The sequence below is a fragment of the Juglans regia genome, chromosome 13 (assembly GCF_001411555.2).
Source record: "Juglans regia cultivar Chandler chromosome 13, Walnut 2.0, whole genome shotgun sequence".
NCBI classification, from domain to species: domain Eukaryota; kingdom Viridiplantae; phylum Streptophyta; class Magnoliopsida; order Fagales; family Juglandaceae; genus Juglans; species Juglans regia.
The window spans coordinates 14,460,473-14,483,765 of record NC_049913.1 but is presented as its reverse complement, the minus strand read 5'-3'; the positions used below and the strand labels follow the sequence as shown (position 1 = coordinate 14,483,765).

The following is a 23,293-nucleotide window of genomic DNA, read 5'->3' as shown; positions in this document are numbered from 1 at the left end:
ACATTAACAACTAAAAACTACTAACTAACAAACTAAACTACAAAACCACAAGCCTCGGTATGACCCGGACGACATGCCTACCACAAGCATCGGCATCTCGAGCCCTGACGGCACGAGCACCCAGCTCACGTATGGACACAACAACCTCCACTACGCAGGTAGCACCTACGTGAGTACTGGTCGTACGATATCACCGGCCATGACATTGCCCCCCACTCTCGAATAGCTCTTGCCCCAGATTGCGTACGATCCAAAGGCACAACACCTCACTTGGGTCAACAAAAGAACATAAAACAAAACGCAACAAAATACTGGAATAGAACAAAGAAACAAAAGACCACAACGAATGAACAGTGCACGATGCGTCGGCAATGGTGCGTACAGGGTGCTAGTCACTCGGGGAGGGAAACCGACGGTCGATCTTGGAAGCCCCGGAGTCAAGGAGTCCAGAGAAGCCGAGCGTGGCATCGGCAAAGGGCTTCGCGGTGGGCACGCGTCGACGAGATCCGGAGCTTCGTCCCGCTCGTGCGGGCTATGCTCCACTCCGATGAACGCCATATTTAGTGGGCTTGAAGATCGGCGGCTGGGCTTCATCCCGGTGGGGCACGTGTAGGAGGTAGACGGCTGCAAAGACCCGAACGACGATCCTCCCTTGTTCGGCCTGAAAAACAAAAAAACAAAACCAAGACAAACACTACATAGAGATAAACATGGACAAACGAAAAGGGGGAGGGGAAGGAGGAATAGGGGGAGGAGCCGAAGCTCCCATTCCCTTTCGTTCAATCTGAAGTTTTAGATACCTTAGTGAGAGGAAGAGGTTTAGAGAGTTCAAACTAATCTCATCTTATCTTTATAAATAAACACAATTTTATCTTATATCATCTTATCTCATTTATACTCAACATATCTCAATACTATTCACACATCTAAAAAAAATCCCATCTTTGAAAATAAACGAGCCCTAAAGAATAAGAAGGTTTGGGGAATTGAAAGGAGATCATCCGATATCTAAGTCAGTAATGATACGTATATCTTAGAACCAAAATATTTTAGACTTTCATTAACATACCTAAACCCTTTTAAGTAGAGAATCTATCGTCTTGGGGTCATCCAAATTAACAACCTCATCCAATATTTGAAATTCGAATCTCGATTCCTTTAAGCTATCCGTCTATTTTAAATGACTGAATATCTTAATGAATTCGGGATAAACGGGTGGGTATTCTCTTTGATGACTCAACCTGAACCCTGTTTGGCTTGGAGGAGTTTAGGCCTTAAGGGTCTTACCTAGGCTGCAAAGGCCCAGACCTAGGTGATACCCCCCGAGTCTCTATGGTGGTATTAAAGGCTTACAAGGGCCTAACAACCCAAATTATCTTATGTTTTGAAACTATATTACTTTAGAGAAATTATTTGTCAATAATAATTACTAACCCAGCATCTGTTTGCAAAGGAACTCGAAAAGAATCGTAAGTCACCATGCAAGAGGCGGTGCCATAGGCACAAAGCCCATGCATGATTCATTCCGTCACAACATGAAATATGTTCCCAAGGACCAACCTCGACTCCTCTTCCCGATACAACTTGGCATCATTAAAAGCAGTGGCCCACCCCTAAAACCCAAGACTTGCATGGAGCCGCCAGTTATAAATTGTGATGCCAATTACGACTATGAGAAATTATACATTCAGTCGCTCGGGATAAACGTCGTGTAAGCGACTGCTAATGTGGATTCATTGCACCCATTTTGATTCCGGAAATTTCCCTAAAAAATTTTTTCCTCATCGAAACGCACCATTTCATTTCGATTCCATAGTCTTCTCTCAATTTTTTTTTTCCTTCCTTATTCCCTCCCTATACGTTTCCTCTCCTCAATTTAGAACTCTCTCTCTCAATCCTTCCACGATTACCCTTCTGTTGAAGACGGCGATTCCATCCCCTCGAAAAATCTCCGTTAAGGATGGCACGTCCCTCCCCTCGAAGCCGCCGCCCTCCCTCCCTCAGTGTCGTGATGGTTCTCTGTGTGGGTACTGTGGGTGTTTATATTTTTCCCTTGTTAGGTCTGAAGTGCTTTGTATTCTCTCCAATTTCACTCCATTTCAAGATTAAGCCAATCAAATCTATGGATGTGGGAGTTTATTGTTGTTATTGTTGGGTTTGGGAATTAATCGTTGGTGGAAAAGAAAGGAGTTGAAGTAGTTAAAGAGACCTAGCCCACCGGATCGTGAAGTATTTGGGTGCTAGTGTTTGCTTCTTGATCTATAAATACGAGTATGCAGAAATAGCTAGAACAAAAGTCTACAACTTACTTGAAAAAGTAGAACATTTTGCTCTCTTGTGATCAAAACCGATGTTTCAACTCTAAATACGAGTTCTAAGAGCATAGAAGCAAACATTGCCGCAAGAACCATTTCTAGTGACATCCATCCTCAGTCTGGATCGATTTTGTGTTGCTTGTTCTATGTTGGGTTTTCTGCGTTCTTATTTATTTTTTATTACTTTTTTCAAATAAAATATTTTGGAATATGAAAGGTTTTCGAATGCTCTGTTATGGACAATAAGCCGATGCTTTGGATTACAAAGGAATGAAGGCAACATGGTAATGTGCCGGATATTGAATTCTATGGATCAATATGTTTGCTCTCTGTTGCTTTCTCAGCAACAGAGAGCAGAACAAAAAAGTACCTACCTCAGATGAACCCGTTTTGTACAGTCAAAAATAACGGTAGAACCGTAGAAGAATGAACTAAAAGAAATTCCTTAGCCAAACCGATGAAGAGAAAAGAAAAAAGGAAAAAAAAAAGAGTAGAGCTTTTCTAGATTATTCTCGGATACTTGAAAGCAGACTATATTTTCTTTTCAACGAAGAGGGAGTGAGTTTCTTCTGCTATTTATGTTGCAGTCGCCGAACGGACATGAAACTAAAGACCAAAGAGAAAGAGAGAGAAATGAGCGGGCAGTAGTGGTGTTCTACTGTTAACGAAGACGAGATTCACGAAGATCACCAAAATGCTCTCTTGAAGTTCGTCTACCCCCTTGTCGAAGAGCAATCCCTCCCTTTGAAGTTGAAGAGTTCAAGCACTTGTCGTTCGTAACTTTTTTTTTTTTTTTTTTTGTCAAATGCCTAGCTTTTTTCTTCTATTTTTATTTGTTTTTCATTTTCTTTCTTCTTTTTTTAAGTCGCAGGCTGATGTGGTAGGTGACTCTGCTGTCATTGCAACTCTCGACTGTACGTAGAAAAATTGTTACAACCATACATGTTACCCTCGACACAACATCAAAAATATTACATGTACGGATATACTTATATATATATTATTTTTTAAATTAAAATTAAAATTTTCAAAACATGACATTTCACAAAATAAATTCAATCCAACTTTTATAAAACTAAATTTATTTTTAATTAAATTATATGATTACGTTGGTTGACTGAATTTATTTATTTTTTAAATTATGTAAAGTGATCATATTCTAAAATTTTTAATCTGAATAGGAAAAGAAAAAAAAAAACTGAATAGTAAAACATTGATAAAAAAATATGTAAGCATTACCTTTGACCGTCCATTTCCAAAATACTTATCCAATATATTTACAAACATGACAGATTTTCACGGAATCTCTGGTCTTTCTTCTTTCATCTAATTTCGAAATCGCCTTCATATCATACAAGAGAACCCCACGCACTTGTATCAAAATCAAAGGCGTACACGGTTTACAGGTACAGTTGATGAAGTAAATGAAAAACAGCACAAACTTTGGACCAGAAAAGCATGTAAAAATTTTAATCATGGTGTGGCCTCTCAACTCTGAAGCACCTGCCCGCCCGGATGACGCTTGAAGAGCGGGTTAGGGCGAAAAATTAACAGTTGTTATTGACGAGAAAGAAAACATTATTATCATGATTATTGTCACAACGATACTAATGGCATACCCTAACTCGCCTCCACCGCCGGACCGCCCCACCATTACTTCCCTCAGTTAAATATTGTATCTAAACACCATCCAACACAGTTTTCAATTTAAATATTTCTTCATTGTCTAAGAGCATTGGTATTGGACTAGTCAAATGCTAGTAAAATCTAAAATATAGCTACGTTTTATATAAATAATCTGCATTGGACTAGCTAAAAACCTTTAACTTAGACTTTGAACTACAATAACTCTAAAAAAATTTTCAAAGCTAGAGAGTCACTAGTCACCTATTAAACACATATTTTATTCACAAATAATCAACAAGACTTTATTAAATTCTTTTTAAAAATTTCATTAGTAAACAAGGCTATACTATTTCTAGATTTTCCAGAAAATTTTTTTTATAAACAAGGCTATATTATGCTGGATAATTAGGTTGATATAAAAAATATTTGAAAAATAATAATTTTAAATAGAAATTAAATTATTAATTAATATATAAAGTCTATTTACAAAATAAATAAAAAAGATTATTATTAAACTATATAATATTATATTATTATTTTGATTTTGAGATGTCCATTATGTATTAATATCTTCAATAACTTTGATTTTAACCAAAACCTTAACTTTTAGCCAAATTTTAGACTAACCACTGCCAATGCTCTAAGCATTTCCATTTCCATTGAAAAAATAGTACTTCGATCACGTTTTAAAAAAAAAAAAGAAACTATGAACATTAGTATCAGCAGAAACACATGAGAAAGCATTCTCAAATCTATAAGCCCAAAACCTTGCTAACATGAGCATAAAATCTGGAAATCACCACAAAAATAGATGTGATATGATGATGATGATATATACTGACCTAAAGTGTGCAACCCCTTGCGTACTCTTAAAATAATAGAATCCACTTTTAAAACTAGAGTCTCGTTTAGTTATATAAATCTTCTCATCTAATCTAATCATTATTAATATTCTCAAACTCTCATACAAAATATACAATAAACAATTCAACTTTTTAAAATTTTAAAATAAAAATAATATTTTCATAATATTTTATTTAACTTTCAATTTTTATCTCATCTCATTTGTTGAACCAATAGAGGCCTAATTTTATTTTATTTTTATGTCCCAAATTTGTCTACTTTTTTTCTAATAAATACTCGGACCTTCACACTCTAAGACTGTACAAATTATTTTAATAAAACGGAAACTCCCATGCGAAAACAAAAACAAAAACAGAAAACTCAATCATATAGCAGCATTTTCTGAACAAATTATATATCATCAGCAAATTGACATGGACGTTTAAACTTGTGAACTGTAGTAGAATTTCCTACAACAAAACTGAGAACCTGAATAACAATTATATAAACTATAAAGCAATATCGCTGATGAGACCTGCAACTCAATCACTGTCAAAATTTTCAAATTTTCCTCACTAAATGCATTTTAGTCGGACCTCGAGAATTTTGAACTAAAAGCTTGGAGTCCGAACCAGTACCCGCCAGAAAAGAAAAAACACAAAATTGTCTTGTTCCGACAAAATATTATTCGCATAGTATTGCTCTTTCTATCTAGAAAAAAATGTCGACTTCCTTCTCACTCATCTCGTATACATGATCTCTAGCATCCGTCAGAGCACTCTGCATGATTAAATACTTCACTAAGTATTAAGCAGAAGTAATAAAACATCAACATACAAGGTGGAAAAACAATTGAAAAAAAAAAAAGGAAAGAAAAAGATATACCTGCCCAAACTTTGTCAGGAAGTTATTGGCAAGGTTCAAAGATGTGACTGTCACATCTTCATTAGTCTTTAGTGCTTGAGCAATGGCAAAAGCACCATCATCCTGTATTCAAAATCAATCTCAGAGGGGTGCTACATACTTGACACGAATATTCAATAAAACATAACAGTCTTTACCCTTATTTCATTGAATCCTAAATCTAGTGAAGTTAAAGCTTCATTAACCACTTTCAAGCTGCGAGCTAGGCAAACTGCACCCTGCATAGAGTGAAAAGACGAAGTAACAAAAGATTTAACTTGCCAAAATGGTTCAAGTTGCAATAGGTGAATACTATCTACAAAACGGAACCTCATCTTTAAGCCCATTTGCCCGCAAGTCAAGAACGGATATGGTAGTATTATATTTCAAAGTATCTGCAACAAATTCAACACCCTTTGCTCCTATCTGCAATACATTTTTCATGTAAATACATTGTTTAATTAAAGGTTCTTAACATAAGTCCAGCTCTATGATTACCTGGCACCAACCAAGCTTGAGAGTCTTTACATTTCCATGAAACTTGAGAACTTCAGATAAAGCCTTTGCTCCATCAGGTCCAATAGGATTATAACTAAGTTCCAACTGTAATGAGAGAGAAAGAGAGAGATGAAGAAGAATATTTCCAAAATTACTGATCTAGCAGAATTTAAACCAACATTACTTAAATTTTTCTTTTATCGGTGTAAACCAACATTACTTAATTGACGAACGACAAGAAAAAAAAAATGAAAAGTGAGCAAAAAGGTCCACGTACAGTTGTAATAACAGAATTATCTTTCAACACTTGAGCTATCTCACTGACGCCCTTGGCATGGATGTTATTCCCCCCCTGTAGGATTAAAACTCAGAAAAGATTTGCTCAAGATCTCTATTTAAAAAAAAAAAAAATTTTTGAAACAACTGCATGAAAGTTTTTAATAAGTAACTGCATGAAAGATAGTGAGAAAGTGTACTCCCAGCTTACCAGGTCTACGGTTGTTATCGTTCGGTTCTGCTTCAAAGCATCTGCAATTCTTTCCGCTCCCTGATAAATATTCAAAGTTCAAATTAAAAAAAGTATCTGGGCCACCTTATCATATATAATTAAATTTGGATTTTTTAAACTTCGAGTTGAATTCTAAGCAAGAAACTCAGATAGAGTTTTCTTCCATTTTCCAGTATGAAAATCCATCATGATTGCTGCTCTGTTCGTCATAATTGAAGAGAGATAATCATTCGAAAGTAAACATAATTTATATCCAGCTATTTCCTTTTCTTGAACCAAAACAACACAAAAAATTCCACTAATACCACTTTGTGTTATGCTTGATACTGAGTCCATGAATAGTTTCTACATTCTAATAATTTCATCGTTGCTTTCCATGATCTCTTCCCTTTAGATTTCAGAAAGATAGGCAAAATGGAAACTAACAATGATAGCTAGAGAATAATAAAAGGTACAGTTTAATGGTGGAACCAATATGTTGCTTTAGCTTAGAAAAAAGTCTACAAAGGTGACCTTACCAAATTGTAGTGTAAAATTTCATCACACTTTATAATAGAAATTGTTAACTACTGAGAAGTATCAGTACCTCATCCCCTATGTCGTTCATGTAAAGGTTCAACCATAACAGGCTCTTGCTCTTCTTTATATATTCGGCAACATAAAAGGCACCTCTCTCACTAATTGAGTTGTTACCAACGTCTAGAAGTGTAAGCTTCCCTAAAGAGCAAATATGAATGTCATGATTAAATGCATTACAATAGAACTGCAGAAAAAGAAGCATAAACATATGATGATAAAATTTCCATGCAAACCTTTATGCAAAGATAAACCTGACGTCAAAGCAAGTACTCCTTCATCTCCAATAAAATTTCCATGTAAGTGAAGTTCCTAAACACATTTTTTTTTTATCAGTAAATAAGAATTTTATTAAAATAAGCAAAAGCCAAGTACACGGGACATATACAAGAGCAACGCATATGCATGAGTGTCTAAAGATACAAGGAAATCATGTACGCTCATGTTATTAAAGTCTATTACACTCAACCAATGGAATAAAGTATTAAGCAAAATAGTTCTAATCATGTCCATTGTCCGTTCACGATCCTCAAAACTCCGACCATTCCTCTCCATCCATATGCACGGCCATAAACAGATCAGTAACATTTTCCACATAGCTGCAATTTGAGAGTTACCTCGGATGCCTTGCCAACTGGCCAAAAAGTCATCGACCCTTCGTGGCATCACCCAATGGAACCCCACTCTAGCAAAGATATCATTCCAAAAGCTCATGGCTACATCACAATGCAATAATAGATGATCCGCATACTCCCTACTTTTCTTACACATATAACACCAATCCAACACAATGATTAGGCGTTTCCTTAGATTATCTAAGATGAGAATCTTCCCTAATAAAGTTATTCATACCAAAAAAAAAAAAAATTTAGGGGGCTGTTAGTCTTCCATATGTTCTTCCATGGGAATGTACTTGTAGAGTGCGTCATAAGGGACTTATAGTACGACTGTACAGTAAATCTCCCCTTCTTATTAGCTCCTCCATTCACTCTACAATTATATACAAGATTGAAGAAATCTGTAAATGTGTCAATTTCCTGGTCTTGGGTAGCTCTTAGGAAAATGATACTCCATTGAGGAGAGCCACTGGATAGATCCATAAGCTCTGCTACTGAAGCCTCTTGTCTTCATGCAATGCCGTATATTGTTGGATAGTCTTCCTTAAGGATTCGATCTCCACACCATAGGTCATTCTAGAATTTAATTATGGAACCATCCCCGACTGCATAGCGTTTGTATCGATGGAAGTTTGTCAACCTCTTCTTATGTGTTTCCAAAGCCCCACCCCATGTGATCTGCTCACCCCATTCGAACACCATCCCCCTCACAATCCACCATATTTTAGATCAATGATAATCCTAAACACATAACAAGCTGTGAAATTACAAGCCATCTATGCTAATCTCATTTTTAAATAAAGATATTTTTTTTTTCGATTGGTAATCAATAAGTTATATTCATAGAAACAGGCAAAGCCTAGGTATACAGGTAGTATACATGAGAAACACCTAACTAGAGGTTACAATAGAAAGTAGAAGGTCATGGACACTTTGTCCATTACACACTATGGCCCACACCCATACAAACAAGGACTTAAAGAAGAAAACTTTTAGCTCATCCATTGTTCTCTCTTGATCTTCAAAGCTTATAGCATTTCTCTCCCTCCAAATATACCAACATATACATATAGGAATCATTCGCCAGATGACCGCTATCTGTGAGTTACCATGGAGGCCTCTCCAACTTGCTAGGAAATCCACCAATCTGAGAGGCATGACCCATGACAATCCGATCCTTGTGAACAAATCATCCCACATGTTCCTGGCTACCTCACAGTGTAAAAGCAGATAATCTACTGATTCCCTATATTTCTTACACATACAACACCAATCCAACACAATTACCCGTCATTTCCTCATATTGTCGGTAGTGAGGATCTTATCCAAGGATGTTGACCATATAAAGAAAGCTACTTTTGAGGGAGCTTTCGTCTGCCATATACTCTTCCACGGGAAACTAGTCATTCCAGGACTCGTTAGCACTAGGTAAAATGATCTAACAGTGAAATTACCTTTCTTGGAATGACTCCAATACATCGTATCTATGGTATCCCTTGGCATATTTACATAATACAATGCCGCAAAGAACTCAGTAATAGACTCTAACTCCCAATCTTGAGCTGTCCTAATGAAATCAATGTTCCATTGAGGGGAACCATTTGAGAAGGCCAAAAGATCAGCAATCACTGCATCCTTTTCTCTTGCAAGCTCAAAGATAACAGGGAAGGCGTCTCGGAGGCTATGATTACCAACCCATTTGTCATACCAAAAACTAACACGAGAACCATCGTCCACAGCCATGTTTTCATGTCTCCTAAAGGTCTCCCAATGTCTTCTAATATTTTTCCACAATCCACCTCTATGTGTGCCTCGTACCTCATTCGAGCACCATCCTCCCCAAGTCTCTCCAAATTGTGAATCTATAACGGACTTCCATAGGGCCTCCCTTTCATGTTGGTACCTCCACAACCATTTACCCAAAAGGGCTTGATTGAATTTCGTCAAGTGACGGATCCTCAATCCTCCCCCAGAAATTGAAGTACAAACCGTCGACCAATTAACTAGATGAAATTTGAACTCTTCCCCCAGGCCACTCCACAAGAAATCTCTTTGTAGCTTCTCAATACGGTTAGCTACCTTTAAAGGAAGCAGGAACAAAGACAAAAAGTAGGTGAGTAGCGTCATTCAAAATCCTTACAGATTTAAAAGAAGCGCCCAATGGTAACCCAAGATACTTCATAGGTAGAGATGATAACTTGCAACCCAAGAGTGTAGCAAAGTTTTCCGCATCATGGACAACCCCCACTGGCACTAATTCAAACTTTGAAAGGTTGATATTCAAGCCTGATACAGCTGCAAAACAAAGGAGTAGCGCCCTCAAGGCTTGAATGTGTCCAAAATGTGCACCACAAAAGATGAGGGTGTCATCGGCAAACAACAAGTGAGAAGTATTGAGATTACCATTACCTACCGAAAAACCATGGAGTAACCCACCTTCCACAAGACTCTCAATTATCTTACTAAGAGCTTCCATGACAAATAAAAAAAGTAAAGGAGATAGCGGATCCCCCTGTCTCAAGCCACGAGAATAGTTGAAGAAACCTACCAGTGAGCCATTCACCAAGATAGAGAAACAAACTGAAGAAATACAAAATTTCACCCATTTTTGCCATCTTCCCCCAAAACCACATATTTTCAGTAAGTAAAGTAAAAACTGCCAGTTGACGTGGTCATATGCTTTCTCCATGTCTAGCTTGCAAAGTAACCCGGGTTCTCTAGACTTAAGTCGTCCGTCCAGGACTTCATTTGCAATAAGCACCGAATTGAGTATTTGTCTACCTTTCACAAATGCATTTTGCGGCTTTGAAATAAGTTTTTCCACCACCGAGCTCAATCTATTCGCTAGCACTTTGGACAAAATTTTATACACCCCATTCACGTGACTAATGGAACGATAGTGTCTAACATCCGCAAACCCCACCTTTTTGGGAATGAGTGCTGAGAAGGTAGCATTAAGACTCTTTTCAAATCTAGCATTTGTATGAAACTCAAGAAAGACTTGCATTAGATCTTCCTTAATCACCTCCCAACAAGTTTGAAAGAAACCTAACGTAAACCCATCCGGACTGAAAGCCTTATCACTTGCCATACCTTTGATAACTCTGCACACCTCCTCTTCTACAAATAGCCTCTTCAGCCACTCTGCTAATCTATTGCTGAAAAATTCAAATCATCCACTTTCAGTCTCCAAATATGCTCTTCAGATAAGTTGTTGATCGTACTGATCAATGTGGTTGTTGATTACCACCTGATCCGATAAAATTGCCCCATCTACCATCAAAGAATCAAAAACGTTGTTCTTCCTATGTGAATTAGCCACCCTGTGGAAGAATTTCGTGCACTTATCCCCCACCTTGAGCCAGAGCATTCTTGATTTCTATCTCCATGAAACCTCCTCCATCAAAGTAACTCTTTTAAGTTCAGCTCCTACCAGCCTCTTGCGGTTTTTTTTAGATACCGAAAGTGTTCTGACCTCCTCTCCTTCCAAACCCTGTAACTCCTCCATAAGGGAACGCCTCTGCTGAAGCACATTGCCAAAAACTTGTTCATTCCATTGCTTCAAGTCCTGTTTCAGTGCTTTCAACTTTTTTGCCATTATAAAACTTGGGGAACCTTGGAAATTGTAAGCAGACCACCATTATCTGACCCTGTCTACAAAATTGTCAGTTTTTAGCCACATTTTCTCAAACTTAAAATACCTTCTACCACCTTGGATGCCTCCACAGTCTAAAATGATGGGGAAGTGATCGGAGCATAACTGGGGTAACCTTCTTTGAGCTACATTCGGGAAGTGTGACTCTCATTCAGGAGTTAGCAAAAATCTATCGATCCTAGACCAAGATGGGACTTCCCGATTGTTGGACCAAGTGAATGTGCCTCCTGCATGTGGAATGTCCATAAGATCCTGCTCTAAAATGAAATCAGAAAAAACCCTCATTGCTGGAGTGATGTTAGATACAACCGATCTTTCGCTTGGAAAGCGGGATACGTTAAAGTCTCCACCAATACAACTTGGTAGCTCCCACCAACTAAGAAGTCCCGCCAATTATTCCCACAATAGCCTCATCTCTGAATCAATATTTGGGCCATAAACTCTAGCAAATGCCCATTTGAAACCGTCTTCTAAGTTCACAAAAGAGCATGCGACAGAAAAGGCCCCCACACAATCTTCCACCATATCTACCACCCTTTTATCGAACATAACCAGAACTTCCCCAGATGCTCCTTTGATGGCAAGTAAGACCACCTAACATGTTGCCCTCTCCATAAAGTATGGATTATTTGACTTGTAATAACTTTCAGCTTGGTCTCTTGTAAACAAATTATATCTCCCTTCCATTGGCGAAGTAGATTTCTAACTTGGAGCCGCTTATTAAGAACATTCAGCCCCCTCACATTCCATGATATAATTTTTGGCTTCATGGGACAACCATTTTACCCCTTCCCTTACAACATTCCCAATTCGAGCTCCTCTCTCCACCATCATATTTCATTGCCCATGTTAGCCTCTTGAGTTCTATTTCCCTCTTTTTTGGCCAAATTCATATATAGGTCCGATTTGGATTGAGCATTAGCGGCCTCTATGGCTGTTAGTAGAGCCATAAATTTGGCTTCGAAGCCCTCGCATTTAATCCCTATCATCTGTTTAAGATCCATAGCTTTTTGAATAACCCAATATGTCATGTTGGGATGAAAAGAATTTAAAGGAGTAGGTTCATCCTCCCCATCCTTGAAATCCTCATATACAACCAAAGAACCAACCAATTCAACTTCCCCCCTATCATCCACAGAGTCCACACCTCCATTTTTTGCAGAACAGAATTCTTCCAACAATTGCTCAGTAGATGGGACTAAACAACAAATGTCATCAAGCTCAGAGAGTTCCAACGTTGGTTTCTGAGGTGTCCCACAATGTTCAAAAGGTCTCTGAACCTCTGTCAATAGCACCGTAGTCTTCTCCGATGCCAGGACCACAGCCTTCAACACCATGGAGATGAGAGGCAGCCCAACATGTGTCGGCGTCAAAATCTGTGCCACCCCAAGGTCTGGTGACCCACCCATACACTCTGTAGGCACCATTGCGTCTATCTGTTGTGGCTCTGTTAGTGGAGCATCGCCGTCGAGGAGGTGGGACGTCAGTGGTGGGAGACGACCCAGAGACCACCGTTGCACAAGTCTGTGCCTTCCCCGAGCCTGGTGCACCTCGCATTGAACTGCAAACACTCGTCGCACAAGTCTGTGCCTCCACTGACGTTATTGTTGCCGAGACAGGTTCTCCGTCGCCATTGGAGACGGGATCGTGCTTTGACGTCGCCGACAATACAACCCCTAGCCAGTGAGCCAGGCAACTGGGCTTGGGTTGGACGTCGACCCTTTTTCGAACACCGGCCCACATTTTGGTTTCCATTTTGGGCTAGAAAGGCACCGGGCCAAGCCCAGCTTGTTATTTCCCAGCCTAACCTTGCCTTTCACGGGCCAGACAGATTTGGGCCCTTTGTGGCCCACCACTTTTTTCACAAACCCATTAGGCAACCCCATCTGCTGAGAGCCTTGGCCCAAACCCAAACTCTCCACTTTGCTTATAAGTTCCTCCACCGCCAATTTCAATAAAGCAAATTCGTCTTTCAAACATAAAAGGGACCTCCAATCCATGCTTTCCCCTACCCAGGATAGAACAAATCAACACCCCCTGTTTTTGGTATAGTGTCTCGACCAGACTGCTTTGCAACAATGAAGCTCCCTGCAAGTCTACCATTGTTTTTTTCACCCCTCTCAGCCTCCCTTTTCCCATCGCCGCCCCTCACGACCTCTGCAAAAGATTGAACTTGTTTCCCCTTCTCCTTCCCCTTCTTTGTCAAGCTAACCAGTTTTGGAGCCACCAACAATGTCTTGTTCATAGACAAAGGCATGGACAGAATGTGCTTCATTTCCGTGGAAAGATTCTTCCACCCCTTTCCTTCCATGCCTGCTGGAATCGCTAAGAGACCTCGCCTCCCACTGCTACCATAATCTGTAACTTCTAAAAATCGTCCAAAGTCATTAGAACGCCGGTGAGCAAAGAGTGCCTTGGCACCATCACGATACATCTCGCAGAACTCTTTGTTTCCTTTAGAGAAATAGCATTCTTCCACTGTGTTCGCAAGCCAACGAGCACTAGCAGGACTCAGAACCAACTCCTTAATGAACCTCCTATTCTTCTCAGTGATACGAAAATGGTGACCCCCCTCTAATGACAAAACAAAAACCTATAGCTAAATGTTTAAAACCGCTCATTGACACTACTAAATCTCTCAAAATGGAAATCACTATAGAAAGCTAACTCCGGCAACGATCACCGGAAAAAACTCACCATAGTGGCAATAAGAAGAAGTGTACGGAGAGAATTCACTTAAAAAGAAAAGATCCCTTAAATAAAGATAATGTATTGTCTCACTTTTAAAATTGCCAAGTGCCAAGTGAGTAAAATATGTTGTTAAAGTGTGCAACATCCACTGTTTCCAAGAAAGAACTTGGCTACACGTGAGGCGAATGAAAAAACATAAGGCCTAAGGTATGTTCTCAGCTTGAGCAGCAAGGCAGTCTATGAAACCCACACAAATAGACACATGCAACATATTAAACAAGAAGGATCACACCAATTGAGACGAGCATCCAAGAGGAATGAACCACTCTACCCCCTTGACCTCCGTCAGGAAGACCTATTGTTAAGTAATTCGAGCCAACCAGGGATCTTAACGGCATCAAGAATACGGGATATCTGTCAGGTGCCTTTTCCAAACCCACCAATCAAATTTTGAGGTTGGTCACAGAAAAAAAAAATGAAATAACAGGAAGCAAGAACATCTAGTTGCTCTTCCTTTGATATACTGGAGAGCAAGGCTTATTTTTTCCTCTTTAAGAACAAAAAAGATTAAAAGCCTCTCAGTAACAAGTACCAATAGATAAGTTTCATTTCAATTATCATATCTTTTTTGTTATTATTATTGCAACTGAGAGAATTTTCAACATTTTTTTTTTATTCCTAAGCTGCTAAATGAGTTTGTTACAAATTTAACAAAGAATTCATGCAGAACCCAGTCCTCTAACACACTGGATTGGACAACTATCTCCCAAATTTAGGTACGTATCTGAAAATTTTTAATCGGTCAACTTGGCACTTCAGTTTGCCGGTTTAATTTTGCATAGATAACTTACTTATCCCACGTATTGTATTCTCCAGGTCAACTAAGACAAAATCCCTTTGGAGGTCAAAAACAATCTTAACAATGTGTAACAGAGTAACAGAGAAAATAAGTGGAAGTAAATGAAGTGGTACCCTTAGAGACTTGTTCCCCTCCAATCCCTTTGCAAAAGCATTAGCCCCTAGAGCACCACCATAATTGCCGCTAAAGAATAAGAAAGTGTCAACAATTTCCAAAGAAGAAAAAGGTAAGTGCAGTACTTGAAAAATTACTTCTAAAACCATTCAAGAAAGAAAGGTATAACCTGCCACTTCAGGTAAAGCATGTATGGCATGTAGAAACAAGAATTGAATTTCACTAAGGAGGGGGTAAAAAGGAAAAAAATGCAAGTTTCTCTCACTTGAGATGTAGATTTCGTATCGTGTTATTCTCAAGAAGTGCTCCAGCAAGACTAGTGAATCCCTACCTCCAGTTTCAAAAACAAATCACAAACAGAATCACTTTTCGACTTTCGTTATTTCTTTAAAACACAATCATAGAAGATGCAGGGGTAATTGCATACAGAATAGTCGATAATATTGTTGTTAAGTTCAAGAACACGTAAGCTCGAGTGTTTCTTCAATAACTCTGCAATAGCCTTTGCACCCTACACCCAAAAAAAGTAACTCTTAGTATAGGATTGCAGAAGAGGCTTTGTTCATATGAACTTCTAAGGCATATGCATGTACTCATTGTCAGGGTACAGTTCTTAATGCTAGTGAGAAGCAAACCTCATCACCCAAGTCAGTACTGTTCAGCAGAAGTTTTTGAATGCTAGCATTGTCCACCAGCATTTCACATAGGGACTGTGAACACAGATACATGACACAAAATCTGAACTTCAGAGTATAAACATGATTACTTATTAAAAAAAGAGTATAGCCATGATCACGAGCAAATCACAAATAGGTCTGAAAAAAAATGAATACTTAAGAAACATCAGCATGAGGATCGAAATAAACATTTGTCAGTGGATATGACATGAAACATGCTTGCAAAAAGAAAAAAATCATGAGAAAAACAACAAAGAGAAGAGGTGGGCCCAATTGTCCACCATATATGGTAGGGGAATCTTTTTTTCTTGAGGTCACAATTTTAGAATCCAATTGCTTACATGGGCAGTAGCATTGTCGTCACATGTGTTATCTCAAATTAAATCTTTGAGAGACTAGGATCAAAATTTAAAAAGGAAGGACAATGCTGCATTGCTTTATCCAATAAGGTTAAAATGCTCAAAGCTTCCTTCAATTCTTACAAAGTTGAGAATTGCACCCTCATTATCTACACAAACTCTGAATTTGTTACTTAGGAAGTAGTACATGAGACATTCATTTTGCCTTTTTGTGCAGACCACGTCATATACTGGCACTGTTTAAAGTTATTGATAAACAGAGGACTTCCTCCTACATGCTTCTCAATATTTATGTGCCATTTTCAATGAAGGGTGAGATTTACATATGGTTTTGAACTGATTAAGAAAATACTTGACAGATGATAAAAGAAAAGAATGCTGATCTTCTAAAAATATTGAAATCAATTCAAACTCTCAATGGCAAAGAGAAAGGATGTTCTATGTTTTTTTTGTTACATATCAAAACAAAAAAAGGATGTTCTATGTTTAAAAGAAACTCCAACCAAAATAAGGACAACAAATAAAAGACACAAAAGGAATCGTGATGTAGCTTCCAAAATATGTGAGAGGAAGTTAATAGGCTAAATGAAGGTGAAGTATCACTAAACATTATGCTATGCAACTCAATATACTGTTTGTAAAAGAACATACATTACTAGGGACTTCTTTTATCACATACTATTATCCGATGTTTGTTTCCAGCACTCCATCTAGCAAGAGGATTAATATTAGATTATCTGAGGATATAACAGTATAGATAGATTGGGCTGACCTTAATTCCTTCATCTCCAATAGGGTTCCCAGAAAGATCGAGAGTCTTTAATACAATGTTTGATTGAAGAACACCATCAAAAGCTTTGATTCCAGCTGCAGTTATTCCATTTGAAGCAAAACTTACTTCCTCAACAGTCTGAAACACAAGTAATACATATTTGTAAGTTAAATAGAACCACAATTGCATCCATATTTCTCCTTGTAGCATAAAAGAACAGTGAAAGTAATAACATTACAACAAAAATATATGAATAAGGCTTGAACCTGATTGTATCCTAAACTCTCAGAAAGAAAAAATAGCCCTTCATCTCCAAAGTTGCGCCCTGCCAAAATTGTGAAGAGTTAATTGTAACTGCCACAATGTAAAAAATAAAAACAAGTATGGTCCGATTTGTTAACAGCATTTCAAATATCAAGGTTTCCAGAATCAAGATTACTGCAATATTTCTAAAAGATGGCATTGCAAGGAAATGCATCTTAGGCAGTCAATTCGAAAACTGTAGAATACTTATTTCAGCTCATAATCAATGACCATGCATGGGAGAGGTGTATAGTAGTAAAGCATCACAAATAATGATTACTTCTACATAATCTTATTTATTTAGCCGGCATACCTGACATGTCAACACTTCTGAACGTCCTGAGTTCTTTAGCAAACTCATCGAGCTTCTGCTTGGACTCTCTATCAATCTTAGCTTTAAGACCTGGTAAAAGATTTGTACCGGCTGCAAATGACCAATTCAATCCTTTTGGGGAAGATTTTTCTTCTACAGATGAAGCCTTTGCTGGCTTCGCTGGGTTTGGAATCAGTAGTTTCTCCACCAATTTCCATAAAACTGTCAGCTGAAGAAATAAATTAGTGCAACCAAAGAGAGTAAATAACTACCAGTACAATTTGGCTAAAATCTAATTCTGACATAGGAAGGCCCTGAATATGCGGTGAGCCACAAAGCATGCACCTAGGCAAGATGCCGAAATTCGGTAAAAGTACTTCATGAAAGAAAAAATTAATGGAATGCAATTTTTACAGAGTTTCCTATTATATACATAATTAAATCTTGCAAAAACCCACCCGTGGGTAGCCCAAGTGGTAAGGGCGAACTTGTGTGCATGAGCCCCATGCCACAAGTTCGATTCTCCCTCAGATCAAACTGCGATTTAAGTGGGAGGCCATGGCGGTGGATTGCTGTGCTAGTCTCCCCGAGGGTTAGGCTGTGTTTGGTTGCAAGACTCAGATGAGCTCAGTCTAATTTTAAGCTAAATCTAACATCCAATCATCTAACTCTCAAATTACTAAAATCATCTCAACTCAAAACCTCCTTACACATAGAACCCACGACATTTTTCAACTTAATACATCTTTATACGTGGGATGTACAACCTTTTTCAACTTCCCATAAAAGGTATTAAACTCATCTTAACATCCAAACACACTTTAAATTCAGTTTAAATAGGCCCCACAGAACTCCATCAGCTACTCAATTCACTACTATTCATAAAGAACTGAACTCAGCTCAACATCTAAACGCAGCCTTAATGTTCTATGGGTGAGTCCTAAGGGCTCTACCATGGGGTGGTTCCCCATCATCAAAAAAAAAAATCTTGCAAAATCGGGTTGGGTTTGCCCCCTCTCCAAAGTTCCTCCATTTAAAAAAAAAAAAAAAAATCTTGTGAAGGCCCGTCAATTTATAAAACACTAACAGAGCGGGCGTTTCCCAACCACACTGTAGTATGTATCAACCGAAACATTTCCTTCAACTTTATGCCTAAATTTATAAGTACTTCCAAAACCTTATCTGAATTCGGGTATGCTAGTTTTCACATTTCAGTAATTCCCCTACTTCCTCACCAATAGCTTTTCATAATCCTAGCAAACAGAAACTTATCAATTATTGTTTCGAAAGAAAACAAACTAAATGAAGCTGATGATACAAAGTATCCAAATTTAATTCCATTTCACGTTACAATCAACTTACAAATCACACTGAACCATAACTATAAAATTCATTACATTTTCCCTAAACCGAACCACAGTGAGACAGAGTTATTGAACGCAAATTCAATAAGCAGTTAAATCCCAATCCATACCGAAAGTAACCGCAAAAAACAGACCGACCGGCGCAACAAACGACGCAACCTGCTTCAACGGAGCAGGTATTAACTCGCCCTGAGCTTCACTGTAAACTCTCCGACCAGTCCTCATGCGCCGCGAAGCTCCATCAGACCTAGAAGCGGCCCTGACAACCAAGCGTCCGAACCTAAAGCATTTTCTTCTGCTTGCAAGCGAAACAGAAACAGTTGCATCCGGAAACAGCAGTTCGTGATAGCCAGAGGCGAAACCGATCACAAAACGGGGTTGAAGCCGCTGCCTGAACGGCTGTGCCCGGAATGAAACCTGAGAACCAAATAAAAAAAAAGTACAGTTAGGGATTTGAGCGGAAAAGGAGCGGGAGAGAGCGAGCTTGGAGAACAACCTGTGGGCGAGAGTAGAGAGAGAGGGTGGAAGTGGAGCCCATTGGTGAGGGATTAGATGCGCATATGGGGTGAAAGGTTCCTTATCCTGCGCCTACTGAACGTTGAGAACTTGAGAGAGGAATTTGCACTTTGCAGGCAGACACAGAGAAGGGTTAGGAGAGAGAGCGGCGCGTCTTCTAATTGTCCTGAGCTGTAATCAAGGTTGGACTACCAAACTGGGATCAACAGCAGCTTGCTTTCCTCGGGCGTTTTCTCTTCGATTAAAGACGGATAGATATGTTTGCGAGAGAAAAAAGACAGTTATGTGACGCTTAAAAATTGAAAAATGATAAAAAGCCACCGATCGCTACCGATTGATTTAAGCCTAGTTTGTATTATCATTCTTAATTTATTTTAATTTATCTTATTATTATTTATTACTATTTAATAACTTTAACTCATAAATCTCACTATTATTCACAACTCATCTTAATTCATCTTCAAATCCAAACGATATCTTATTTATTTAATAATTAAGAAAATATATATATATTTTTTTAATGATGTTAAGATATTTTTTAAAATATTTAAAAATATAATAAAAATAAAAATAAAAATAAAAATAAAAAGACCAAATGGCCTTCTTGGCGGACACTCTCAGTGGAGAATGTCTGCGGTTGTAGCATTGTACTTGAAAATTATTGGTTACGACTTACGAGCATGGATAAATACTCTCATTCAATTAAAAGATAACATATTAAAATTATTTACATAAATATATTTTTAATGTTATATCATCTTATGATACTTTAGAAGGACCGCATGTCTATACTCCAGGACTACCTAATAATTACTCTATAACTATTTTTGAGATTATATCCAAATCCGATGTTAACGTTATACCATATAATACAAGTTGATCTTAATTAAATATGGGTCAATCTAACATAATTGTTTTTTATAGGTATCGATCTTGTTAGATTTTATTACTTAAATAAAATATATTTTGGATATTCTAAATAAATATACTTATTTCTTTATATATATATATATATAGTATCTTGTATATTGATGGAGAATATCAACTTTTTTTATTATACGAATAAGGGAACGCATGTCTCACATTAATCAAATAAAGTGTAGACAAATTGTTTAAATTAAATCATCCTCCTATTGTATTTTCTTAAAGTGAAGGAGAAGAGAGAATTACATAAGCCACTCACGTCACGCTACACACTCATGAGCGAAGCGAGGGCAATGGGCTTTGGGCGCTATGAGATAGATAATATAATGAAACGATTTGATGCGTATTGAGTAGCCCTTAACCCCATCCAGCATCCCCTTCCATTGCCCTAACTTGAGCGCCCTTCTCTACTAGCTTGCACCCCTCTCCCTTGCTCCCTTTAGGGTTTGCTTCATTCCGACCACTGACGTGGGACATAGCTGGTGCCTTAACAAGGGTCTTGCAACAGAAGGTGGTGCATTGAACCGCAGTACAACAAATGACAAATCTCGATTTTGTAAAGGGCGACTCTCATATCTTTATTTGCATAATGTTGATTTTGTGCTCATATAATGTTGATTTTATACTTGTGTATGTCAAGACCCTCAAGGGGGAGGAGGATAGCGGAAGAGAGACGTAAAGATGGGATCCTTAGTCTGAGGAAGAGAAAGGGTACAAGAGAAGAAGAATGAAGGAATGAAGAAAGGGGATTCGTGAAGGGGAAGCCTTATCCAAGAATTAAAATGGCATAGTTTAATAGAACACGAAATGGCGTCGTGTTGTAAGCCTTAAACGGCACATTTGCAATTTAATGTTAAAATGTTGTAGTTTCAGTTTATGTCCAAGCATTGTGTTTAGGCAATTTATCACAACTGTAAAGAAGGTCAATTTAGTTTTTTACTTAGAGTTTGTTAGAAAAAGAAGACGGGTACTAAGTACAGGGAAAGGGGAGGGAAAAGGCATTCTAAACTCTTGTAAGAAACTTATTCTACTACTGAAGGATTGGGTTGCCTCGAACCACCAAAAGTTTATGAATTACAGTCGAAATTCCATTTCCATTTCCACCTTTGTGCGCTTTCCAGATTCACCTTTTTTCTACTCCTTAATCTTCGAGAGAGATAATTGGGAGCTTTAACAAGTGGTATCTCAGAGCCAACGATCCACATGGTTGAGGGCACCAGATCCAAACAGCTCCTAGAGAACATGCAACGGCAATTGGAGGTCCAAGTAGAAACCATTCAGGATCTCAGAGATCGGATAGAGCAAATGACAAAAATGATGCGCACATTATTTGAGAGCCAAAGTCAAATGGGTCACCAGGAAACCCATCCAGAACAAGATCATGAGGTCTAGGATCCTATAAGAGCATTCACAAGAGGACTTAAATTAGATTTCCCACATTTTGAAAGAGATAACCCAGCAGGTTGGGTCAGTTTAAAGCCAATTAATATTTTGAGTTTCACCAAACTCAACTAGCACATCGATTATTAATTGCTTACTACCATATGCAAGGAGAATCACTTATTTGGTATCAAGATGCTTGGGACAGTGGCCATTTTACCAACTGGGAGACGTTCATCGTGCTCTCCTTATCAAACTTGGTCCCACGACATAAGACAACCCCATGGAAGCTTTAACCAAGTTGAAACACACATCTACAATAGCAGCTTACAAGGCCTAGTTTGAAGCTCTCTCAAACATGCTGAAGGGACTATCAGATGTGCACAAACTCAATTGTTTTCTTAGCAGGTTAGAAGATAAGATTCGCTTCCACTGAGAATGTTAAATCCAGTGAGTTTGATTGCAGCCTTTGGATTGGCCAAAATACAAGAGGAATATCTAATCAGCACAAAGAAGAATTTGAGGGCAGAAGGTGATAAAAGTAGTCTTACCTATGGCTGGTGGTTTGTCAAATCGGTTCTCTTCCAACGATGGGGGGAAATAAATGGCATAAGCCCTTGTGCCTACAAGGAAGGTCATTTCAACACAAACAAATAAGAAAAGAAAAAAATGTCTATGCTACCACTATGATGAAAAGTGAAACCCAACACACATGCAAAAAACACAAGATCTACTTACTACAAGATTGGATGAGTTGAGTGAGGAGAAGAAAATAGAGATGAATGGGAAATCTAGCAGAATGAAGGAGTCGAAGTGGAGACTAAGGAAGGAGAACCTAAAATTTATTTAAATGCCATAGCTGGGACCCCTAGTCCTAACATGATGAGGTTGATGGGATAGATAGGGGAGAGCAAGTGGTTATTTTGGTGGATTTAGGCAGCACTCACAGCTTCTTAAACCCATATGTGGCACAACAGGCTAAATTGAGGGTGGATAATTTAGCTAAGCTGACTATGAGAGTGGCAAATGGTGTAGTGACACAAAGTGAAGGCTTGTCAACGTCAAAATACAAGGTAAACATTTTCTCCCTCCACCCTTCATTCTCAAATTGGGGGGATGTGATGTAGTATTAAGGGTGAATTGGTTGGAAACCTTGGGTCCCATCACTTGGGATTTTTCTAAATTGTCTATAAAATTTGAAAAAGGGAAACAATAAAACGAGCTAAAGGAGCTTAAATTTAAGCAATTGATATTTTAAGGCAGTAGAAAGACTATATTAGCTTTTATAGCCAAGGGTAAATGGCTATTCTTACAGATAAACTCTAAGGGAATGGATAGGCAGGGTGGAATTAATAATGCTAAAATTGTGGAGTTGTTAAAAAACTTCAAGAGGATTCTTGAGGAACCCCAAGAGTTACCCCTAAAATCATGACCATAGAATTATACTAAAAGAGGAAACCCAACCCATCTCTACTAGACC

At 38.3% G+C, this 23,293-nt stretch overlaps 1 protein-coding gene across 1 annotated transcript; it reads right to left on the bottom strand.

The window, feature by feature from the left end:
• Nucleotides 1-5,172: 5,172 nt before the first annotated feature.
• On the bottom strand, nucleotides 5,173-19,792 carry LOC108993823 (protein NLRC3). Its single transcript, XM_018968857.2, has 18 exons — nucleotides 19,490-19,792; nucleotides 19,104-19,410; nucleotides 17,630-17,851; nucleotides 17,280-17,338; nucleotides 17,014-17,151; nucleotides 15,841-15,915; nucleotides 15,633-15,716; nucleotides 15,471-15,532; nucleotides 15,205-15,274; nucleotides 7,506-7,581; nucleotides 7,280-7,410; nucleotides 6,673-6,732; nucleotides 6,463-6,537; nucleotides 6,186-6,290; nucleotides 6,018-6,113; nucleotides 5,846-5,926; nucleotides 5,670-5,771; nucleotides 5,173-5,564 (listed from the first exon to the last, which is right to left on the bottom strand). The coding sequence occupies exons 1-18, from the start codon at nucleotides 19,529-19,531 to the stop codon at nucleotides 5,496-5,498; spliced, it is 1,854 nt and encodes a 617-aa protein (XP_018824402.1). The 5' UTR covers nucleotides 19,532-19,792; the 3' UTR covers nucleotides 5,173-5,495.
• Nucleotides 19,793-23,293: the final 3,501 nt, after the last annotated feature.